General features: G+C 62.5%; 2 protein-coding genes across 4 annotated transcripts in view; one reads left to right on the plus strand and one right to left on the minus strand.

Annotated features, from left to right (window-relative positions):
• STK36 (serine/threonine kinase 36) overlaps nt 1–413 on the minus strand; it is a 25,249-nt gene extending 24,836 nt beyond the window's left edge. For all 3 annotated transcript variants that reach the window (XM_075932967.1, XM_075932966.1, XM_075932965.1), the window contains exon 1: nt 257–413. The gene's annotated coding sequence lies outside the window, so the exon portion shown is untranslated. The remainder of the gene's footprint in view (nt 1–256) is intronic.
• Nucleotides 360–8,468, plus strand: RNF25 (ring finger protein 25). The gene is made up of 10 exons (XM_075932975.1): nt 360–490; nt 986–1,060; nt 1,623–1,725; nt 1,827–1,894; nt 2,698–2,767; nt 3,211–3,282; nt 3,497–3,637; nt 4,473–4,562; nt 5,729–5,863; nt 6,197–8,468. The coding sequence occupies exons 1-10, from the start codon at nt 447–449 to the stop codon at nt 6,917–6,919; spliced, it is 1,521 nt and encodes a 506-aa protein (XP_075789090.1). The 5' UTR covers nt 360–446; the 3' UTR covers nt 6,920–8,468.
• Nucleotides 8,469–9,852: the final 1,384 nt, after the last annotated feature.

Consider the following 9,852-nt stretch of genomic DNA (forward strand, 5'->3'; position numbering starts at 1 on the left):
GCACTCCTCCAACGTGCCAGCCCCCCCCGCACTCCCCCAACGCGCCAGCCCCCCCCGCACTCCTCCAATGTGCCAGCCCCTCCCCCCCGCCTCGCGCTCCTATCCTGACCCCCCCTTTGGCCTTCGCGCTCGCGGCCCCGGGGGGGGGCTCTGGGGCGCTGCCGGGTTGGGGGCAGGGGCCAGCAGGGCGGGGGGGCCCTGCCCCGAGGTCCCGCCCGTGGCCCCCCAGGTGCCTCGCAGGCCCGGCCTCCCTCACCCCGCGGCGCGGCCTGTCCCGGCGCTCGGCCCGGGGGCGGGGGCGCCGCGCTCGGAAGGGGCGGGTGACGTTTGCTCAGCCCCCCCCCCCGAGGACCCCGCCGCGTCCGCGTTGCTTAGCAACCGCCCGCCGGGGGGCTCGTCTTCCGCCGGGGCCTCGCGCACTTCCGCTTCCGGGGCAGGCGGGCAGGATGGCGGCGGCCGGCCAGGGAGAGGGGGAGCTGGCGGCGGACTGGTAACTATGGCGATGGGCGCGGGCCGGGCCGCTCCCCGGAGCCCCCCCCGCGGGGTGCTGGGCCCGGGGCCCCAGGGCCGACTGGCCGGGTCCGAAGGGAGCAGCCGCCACTTGGCCCTTCAAGCCAAGGCCCAAGGGGGGCGGCCCCGAGCCCCCCCCGCCCTGGCCCAGAGGCCGAGCGCCCGGGGCCGCCCCCGCTTCCCACGAGCTCTTCTTTGAAGGGGGGACGGGCCCGGCGAGGGAAGGGACCTGCCAGTGGCCGAACCGGGAACAGGCCGCGGGGCTCCCGGCTCCTCCTGCTCTTCCCACTAGACCCTGCTGCCCCCTGCCCAGCCAGGGCCGCTCTGCGGTAGAGATCCGCGGTGCCTCTTCTGTCCGTAGCTGGGAGTGGAGCAGAGCCTTTTGCCGCACAAGGCGCTAGGCCGGCTAGTGCGCTGCTCGGGGAGGGGGAGGAGGCGGGAGAGCAGCTGTGTGACGTCCCTTCTCTTTCCTCAGGGCTCTGCCGTCCGAAGTGGAGGTTTTAGAGTCCATATACCTGGATGAGCTGCAGGTGTCTCGAGGAAAGGGCAGGTATTTGTGCTCTTACCGGGTGTCACTAATTCAGAGGGGAGGTATTTCACCCCTTTGGTGTACACGTATCTCAGCTGTGGTGCTGGGAGCCATCCTTGGAGTGTACATAGATGTTGGGGGGTATCCACTTTTGCATTCTGCACTTGGATCCAAAGCTCTGGCGAGCTGAGAATGGAGCTCAAATTGGCATGTCTGGACTGAGTGCTCACTGAGAGAGTCTTGCTGTCCTTTGCCCTACAGCGGAGCACCAGCATGCTCAGCTCTCGGGCTGGTACCTGAGTTCTTGCTGATCTCTGCCCTCCATCCTGCCAGATCCTTTTCCTCTAAGCTGTCAGTGCACCGTAGCCTCTACTGGGGCAGGACAGGCACACTCAGTCTAGGGGTCTTCTCTCTGCTTCACTCCTTGCACCTCAGCCCCTTTTTAGCGCCATGGAGCTTGCATGGAAGGTTTGTGCAGCTGTGACAATACGCGTCCATGTCGCCCTCACTGCACCATCTGTACTTCGTTAATACTCCACATGTGGTAGCTGGATGCTTCACCTCAGCCTCCCTGCCCTTGCAGGTCAGCACCCTGGGAAATCTGCATTACCCTGCACCCTGCAACAGCGGAGGATCAGGACTCTCAGTATGTCTGCTTCACACTTGTGCTGTCCATGTCCCCACAGGTAAGGTCATAGTACCTGACCCCCAGGAGGGCAGCCAAGCTTTGCAGGAAGAGACTGGTCAGGACTTTGAGTCCCATTCATCCCTGGATTTGTTTTTCTAGTATCCAAATGAAGTGCCGAAAATCTCCATCCGGAATCCTCGGGGGCTGTCTGATGAGCAGATCCAGAAGTGAGTGAGAAGGGTTTTCTCCTACCCTCCAGACACAGGAGGGGGAAAAAACATCCTGTATTCCAGCTGGGGGTGGGAAACATGAATCCCCCATTCGCCCTCAGTTACATGGAATTGCTCTGTCATCCAGAGCTGCATCGGCCTGGACGGAAAATAAATCAAGGCCATTGAACCATGCTGCTTCAGTGCACAGCCAGCCACTAGATGCCTGAGGTTGGGAAGAAAATTCTCCCTGGACAGGTTATTCCATCATTGCCACTAGGGGAATCTCTTGCACCTTCTTCTGAAGCAACTGCTCCCTCCCCCAGTCGGGCAGCTCCTGTGTCCTTCTTCCCAAGTCCCAGAGAATTGTGGGCGGTGTGATGAGATCTGGACAGACTTTTGCAGTCCTGCTGTTTGGCCTGGCTTCAGTTTGTCACCAGCGACAGAGTGGTTGGAACTGAAGGGCTGGCGGGGTTGGTGCATGACAAGCAGGCTGTACTGAGTAGAGAATCTTAGAGAAGGGCTTTTGTGCACCAAAGACTCGAGGGCATGAGCCAGATGTCTAGTGCTCAAACCTGTTACAGTGGGACTCCTCTTCCACCCCCCTGCCAGGTGGACGGGTACATGGGAGGCTGACGGGTCTGCATATGTTAACCACATCTGAGCACAACGATTTCCATACCCAGCTTGGCGCGCTATTGACCAATCCAGTGCCTTCCTCACCCACTGTATTGAAGCTGCTGGTCCCAGCTTAGTACTGCAGCTCTAGAGGGGTTAGGATGTTCTCTCCGCAGCCACGACTTTCTGCCTCTTCATTCTAGGATTTCTCAGACGCTGGGACAAGTTGCAGAGGCTGGGGTGGGGACAGCGGTGCTGTATGAACTGATTGAGGTGAGAGGAGGGGACGCCTGGGGTGGGGCGGGCCTGGTGCTAGATCGGGGTAGAGAACCGTTTTTGGGTTGGAGGCTGCTGAGCCACAGAAAAATCAGTTGGGGGCCACACACAAGTAAGATGGGGGGGGGGGGAGACTCTCCACACATTCCCCTCCCCCACCAGAGCTTAGGGGGGCCCAGCCTAATAGATTTTGTGCTCCAGCTCCATTGGGGAAGGGGCTGGAGTGCCAGCATGGGCTTCCCAATGCTGGATCTCGGGGGCCAGATCCAAGCAAGCTGGGGGCCACAGCCGGCCCCTGAGCCTTAAGTTCCCCACCCTGTGGTGATACACACTGATATTGACACATGCTCTCCTGGTCTGTGTGTGGGTTGGCCAGGCCAGAGTCTAGGCCCGCCTGGGGCTTTGGGTGAGTGGGGTGTTCATTCTCCCTCTTTCTCCAGAAAGGGAAGGAAATTCTCACTGACAACAACATTCCTCATGGCCAGTGCGTGATCTGTCTCTACGGCTTCCAGGTAGGAACCCTGGGATTAGTGCGTGGCCCTGCTGCCGACTCAGGAGAGGAATGGGGTGCATTGGTGGAGGGACTGGCAGCCTTAGCCCAGAGCTTGTGGGGATGGAGGGGAGAGGGGCGCTGGGAGCAGGTGCATCTGAATCGGAGCTAGCTGAGGGGGAGCGTCCCGGGGGCGCACGCGGGGCTTCTTCCAAACGGCCCCTCTCGTCGTGTAGGAGAGAGAAGCTTTCACAAAGACGCCGTGCTACCACTACTTCCACTCTCACTGCCTGGCTCGCTACGCCCAGCACATGGAGCAGCAAATCCACCTGCAGCGGGAAGAGAGAGAGCAGCACCTGGCGCCTCCCTCCAAGCAGGTAAAAGGGCCTGGGCCCTGCCCCGTGTCACACAGAGGAGGCCTCGCCCGGCCAGGCCAGGCGCATGGCCCACACTGAGCTTCACGCAGCCAGACCCGAGAGCTCGCGCCTCGAGCTGCAGCGTGGGTTCCCGACTCCAGCCCTCGGCAATCACAAGTCAGGCCCTCAGCGGTCACGAGCTTGAAAGCAGAAGCAACTTGGGCCAGACTCCCAAAGACCCAGTCCAGCTGCGGCTGGGCCACGTGTCCCTGCAGGCACGAGGACCAGACACGGAAGTAAAGCAAGGCAGGAGTCCCATGCTCCCCCAGCTCCAGGGGCTGGGCAGTCGGTGGGACCCTTCGGTTTGGCCTCAGTGGTGCGCCCAGCTGGCACGCTGGCCTCAGAGCGCTCGGCCAGTCCTTGCGAAGTCAGAAATAAATCATGCCCGGGCCCCTTGCTGTGATGCCTCAGCCAGCACCCGCTGCCCAGCAGTGTGTGAGGGGAGGGACAGGCCCTCAGTGAAGGCGACCTCAGCCATGCAAAGCCTTATTGATCATAACCAGCACCTATGCAGGTATTGATCGGCCATTAGATAGCAACTCCCTGCATGCCCCAGTGGCATAAATTGATCGAAGTAGCCCCCGGAGCAGAGGTCGCCACGGTGAGCCAGGCTATCGCGGTGCTGCTGGAGCCGAGCCGAGCGGGAAAGCGCAGCGTAGGCAGAGGCAGCCGGGTGCACCCACTGCTAGAGCTGTGCGCAGGACGCCTGGGACTCAAGCCTGGCGCTCACTTCCTAGAGGGGGAGGAGGGGGAGTTGATGCGATGGGGCTGCGTGCCAGCTCTCTTCTCCCCGCAGGGAGCCGGCGTGCAGTGCCCCGTCTGCAGGGAACCGCTGGTCTATGACCTCTCCGCTCTGCAGGCAGCCCCGCCCCCACAGCACCCCCTGGTAAGGAGCCCCCGCAGACGGGTAACAGGCCTGTGTCAAGCTGATGTGGGTGGGAAGGAGGGAGCTTTTGCGGGTGCCTGAGGCATGTGTCTGATGGGTACGAACGCCCCGGGGAGAGGCTGGGGCGCTGCCCCACAGAGCTTCCAGCCCCCGTGACTGAGGGGTGATGGGGCAGAGCGAAGCCAAGGAAACATGGCTCCATCTCAGCACTGACTAGAGCCTTGCAAGGTGCCGTCGCTGCAGTCAGGCCAGGCCCAACAGGCCGACGCACAGACCTGCCCTGGGACAGACGGGCCCAGGCCGGTCCCTGCTCTGATTTCCAGGTGCACGGAGGAAAGCTGCCCTGTCCCTTCAGCGAGTCCTAGTGCTTGCTGGTTCATGGAGACTGCTGGCTCTCCAGCCCCCTCGCAGGGACGCAGGCCGGACCAGACCCTGAGTCAGAGTCCTAGGGCTGGAAGAGACCGCAGGAGTCCAGTCCAGCCCCCTGCCCAAGGCAGGACCAATCCCTGGTTCGGCTGCTGTCTCTGCTGCAGCTGCCCCGAGTCCGACCCTCCCGCAGGGGAGCCCAGCACCAGTCGCTGCAAGGGAGCACGGTGGGGCGCTACCAGGGTTCCCTCTCGTTTGCTGTCTCCGCGTTAGGGATGCAGGCGACTCGCTGACAAGCAAATACTTCTTGGGTTGTCAAGTAGGAACTCGCCTCGTCGCTTCCCACCCCCCTTGCCATCTCTGTCAGAGAGGCAGCAAGGGGGGAGCAGGAGCTGGTGCTGGGGGGAGCTGGCTTAAAAGCGAGGGGGGTGCTTCTCTTCCCGGGTGCTATCAGGAGCCGCCTGCGCCAGAAGGGGCTGGCCCAGAGCACAGGGGCTCTAGGGGTCCCAGGCTCAGGGGGCCTGGCCTGCAGCCCCAGTGCCCCTTTCTTCCTCCAGCCCTGCTGCGGGGGCCAGAGGGTGCGCCTCCCCCCGGCCGTGGCAGCTCCGTGCGGGGCTCGCTAGGCAGCGCTGCAGCTCAGAAGGAAGCTGGGTGGCTTGTGCCGGAGGGAGGCCTGGCGCTGCGCTGGCTCGGCCCCAGGTCTAGCTGGCTGCAGGCGTTTGGGGCGGGCGGGGGGCAGCCGCTCTGTGCCAGGCTGGATATGGCCGGAGCAGGCCCCTCACACCCCTGCTCTTCCCCAGGAGCCGTACAAGCCCGATGCCAAGACGCTGCAGGCCCGGGAGGAGCTGCGCAGAATCTACCGAAGGCAGCAGGAGAAAGGGGGCATCATTGACCCGGAGGCAGAAAGAAACCGTTACTTCATCAGCCTGCAGGCGGTACGCTGCTCCCGGGCCGGGCGGGGGCGCTGCGCTGCAGGCTGGTGCGGGGAGGGGGCGCCGGGCTCTGCCGGCCCATGGGGAGCTGCCTTCTGGAGCTCCGGCAGGTCCCTTGCCCGCTGCCACACGACGTTCCTACCTGCCGGGAGGGGCGGGGTACAGGTCCCAGACTGCTTGGGGTGGGGGCGGCCCCCCCGAGTGGAGCGCTCCGCCCCAGGGTGGGCGTGGGAGCCGGGCGTGGCCAAGCCGTCCGCGGGGCCCTGTCCTGCAGACAGTCGGGAGTCGGGTCACGCCGCAGGCCAGCCCTTTCCTCACCATTGGCTCCTTTCTCAGCCTCCGGCAGCTGCTGATCTCGGCCACGGAGCTGCCTCCGAGCTGTCGCCGCCTGAAAACGCTGAGGCTGCTAGTGAGCAGCTCTGCCAAGCCCCGGGTGTTCCGGAGCCTGCCGGGCCCCCCCGAGCTCTCCCGCTAGAGAGAGAACCAGGGCAGCTGGCGAAAGCCTCCATCCCGCTGGAGCAGCAGAGCAAGAGAGACAGGCGCCGAGTAGAGAGGCCGGAGATCAGAGGCCAGGGCAGGCAGCCGTACAGCGACGCCCAAGCAGCAGCTGCAGAAACTTACCGCCTTCTCCATGGCTCGGGGGCACCCAGCAGCTTCGCCTGGAGACCCGACGGGAGCAAGAGACCCAGTGGGAGATCCAGCTGGGAGTTCCCTAAACCGCACAGCAGAGGCAGGGGCGCTGCCTTGGCTGATGGGAAAGATGCGGGCCCTGAGGGGCTCTTGCTGGTGAAAGGGGCGAATCCTGGTGTGGGCAGACAGACACCAGAGCCAGGAGCTGAGACCCAGGGCAGGGAGAAGGAAAACCTGGCCCTAAACCATCGTGACGCCAGGGGACCCACCAGCTGGCAGGGCTATCACAGGACCTGGGACTGTGCGAGATGGGAGAAGTCCTGGGGCAGAGAGCGTGGGTCCTATCCCCGGGCACCACGGGGGCGAGGGGCATTCAGGCCCAGTGGAAGGAGAGACCCCCATGGCCAGGTGAAGGAGGATGGCTCCTAGCAGGAGCTGGGGCTGGTGTGGGTGGGGGGCAGGTTTTGCTGGGTGCACAATTAAAGAATCTGTTGGGATATCCGCTCTCCGTTTCTGGCTCCCGGAGAAGAAGGGCCAGCCTGGGTCTTGGTGTGTGGGGGCAGCTGGCTTGGGACTTGTCTTCCAGGGTTACACGCTCCCTGTATGGGAAGACAGGACCCAGGAGTAGCCAGAGGCCTCGGCTGCAGCCATCAGCAGAGGGGCTAGGCTGGGCCTCCCCCGTGCGGCAGGCTCTGCCCTGAGACAGGCTCCTCGAGCTGAAGCGGCGGCCCAGCCTCACTGCTGCCCGCCCTGCCGGGATGTGCAAGGCCACGGGCAGCAGCAGGGCTAGAGCTGAAGGGCAGGCGGGACTGTCCTGGGGAAGCCAGGCCTGGCACCGGGACAAGCTGGACTCCACCTGCCATTGCTCCGCAGTCAGGCCCCCGGGGCAGCCGCCCGCACACTGGGGCTTCCAGCCGTCCGGTGCTTTGGTGTCTTGGAGCTTTGAAAGGGCCGTTTGCTCTGTCAAGTGCCCTGTCCCTTTCTCGATGCCCCCTGCCCTGGTTCTGCCTGTTCAGGGCTCAGACCCGGCTCTCCCCCCTTCGAGGAACAGCCGGGGCTGCTGTTCTGCTGAGCGCGGCTTTTCTCGGCACGCTCCAGTCTGTCTCCCTGGAGCCGAGCCAGCCCCCAGGCGGCGTTCTCCCCCTGCTCCTCTGTGTACAGCCCCGGAGCGGTAACCCCCAGACAGCCCCTCAGTGCTCACCGAGGGCTTTGCTCCCAGCCAGGCCAGAGCAGGCTTGTCGGGAGGGACTTTGCTTATTGAGCCGGATTCTTCCAGTCTCTTTGCAACGGTTCTCCAGCAAGGCCGAGCATTGTGTCACTGCGCCTGGGTCGGCCCTGCCCGTCCTTCCACGGGGTGCCTTCCCCCTTTGCCCTACAGCCAGTGCAGGCAGCAGACGGGGACTGGGGTAGAAGAGACAAGCCTAAGGCCTTGGATTCGTGTCCCAGCTCCCGTTCCTTTGTCTCACTCAGCCAGGCACAGCGGGAGCTGGGGCCCAGCACCTGTTCCCAAATGACCCCGCGTTATCTGCCCCCGCCCTGAGCCATTGCCCATGCACTGGCATTCAATGCCCTCGCTGCAGTGTGTCTGGCTCCCCCAGCGGGGTGTGCACAGAACAGTGCTCTGTTTCCTAGCAGCCGCCCCGGGACTGTTCTTTCCCCCCTCCGGGGAAGGCTGTAGTCTAGGAGGGCAGGGCGTCTGCATGGCCCGGCTCCTTCACGCCCGCTTCAGGGCTGATGTCCCTAGGAAAGGTGATTCTTCCCAGCGCTGTGCTTAGTAATGCAACAGGCAGGGAGGGCAAGAGAATGTCCCAGTTGTGGGGGGATGGGGCTTTTAGGGGGATTCTACTGGACGTGAATCTGGCACACGGGGAGCCAGGAGCTGCTGCCTCTTGCTGAGCAGCCTGGCAGGGTGAACACGGGGAGGGTTTTGCCCCGATTCCTATGCGGTGGAGGAACCACTAGGCTCCCCTGGAGCAGTGCTGCCTCGCCCTCTCGGACCCTCCTCTCCGTGGGGTCAGGCTGGAGAATTCTAACACACACTCAATTGTCAAATACCAAACTGAGTGGGAAAGTCCTGAACCCCCCCTTGCAGCAGGGACAGGGAGCGGCAGAGCTGCCCCCGGCATCCAGGTATGGGCAATACGGCCACCTCTTCCCCATGCATGTTCAAACCTTTCAGCGGGGGAGCTGTTGGTTGTTTTTTAAATTACAGACTAATAGTCCTGCAGCACCTTAGAGACCAACACCACCTGGCGCTGGGACTGTGAGCTTTTGTGGGCACAACCCGCTTCTTCGGATGAGCGGAGTTTAAGGGGCCAGGTTTTGTCTCAAGCTGGGTTTTGACATTGGCTTGTAATAAGATGGCAACTTTGAGCTCCATGAGTGAGTGCCCGGGCAGGACTGGCAGACTGAGCATCCACCAATTGGATCTATGCCATCAAGTGCCAGCCATGCCCCTCTGCCATGTCTCTTGGCCAGACTGGACGGTCTCTGACAAAGGATGAATGGACACACATCAGATATTCAAATGGCAACACACACGAACCTGTTGGGGAACAGTGTCGCCTGCCCGGGCACTCGCTCACGGATCTCAGCGTTGCAATATTATTACAAGCCAATGTCAAATCCCAGCTTGCAGGGCTTAATTTCATCGACAAGTTTGATACCTACAGTAGCGATTTAAACAAAGACCTTAACTAGATCACCTGCTACATTCCACATCCCAGCGGCTGGAGGGGGATGGCAGGAGACAAGACAATGATCAAGCGATTTCAGTCCATCCCCTCTGGGGCACCTGGTGCTGGCCACTGTCGGCAGACAGGATACTGGGCTAGATGGACCTTTGGTCTGACCCAGCACGGCCATTCTTATGGCATAAAAGGCCAAACACCAGGTACCTCAGAGTACTTGACCCCTCCCTATCAGCTTCCTTTAGCATGGACACTCGAATTGACCGTTCTTCTCCCATTTTTTCCTCCTCTCCCTCCCCATCTCCTCTCTTTCTCTAGTTATTTGGAACCTGGCCCCCTTAAACTCCGCTCATCCGAAGAAGCGGGTTGTGCCCACAAAAGCTCACAGTCCCATCGCCAGGTGTTGTTGGTCTCTAAGATGCTGCAGGACTATTGGTTGTTTAAGTCCCCCCCCCCCCGGAGGAGAGACACCTGGTGCGACATCGATTCACCCCGTCACAGTGCACCTGGTCCTGTGCAACAAATGGGGGGTAGGGCTCAAGTAGTACTGCCCTAGCCTACAGTGCAGGGCACCCTGGCTTCCCAGAGCAGTGCAGCCTGACCCCTGGAATCCACCCGCCCAGAGCAGCATGGCCTAGTGGTCAGTCCCTGAGCAGCACCCATGCCTGCAGT

Source organism: Pelodiscus sinensis, chromosome 7 (genome assembly GCF_049634645.1).
Source record: "Pelodiscus sinensis isolate JC-2024 chromosome 7, ASM4963464v1, whole genome shotgun sequence".
Classification (NCBI taxonomy): domain Eukaryota; kingdom Metazoa; phylum Chordata; order Testudines; family Trionychidae; genus Pelodiscus; species Pelodiscus sinensis.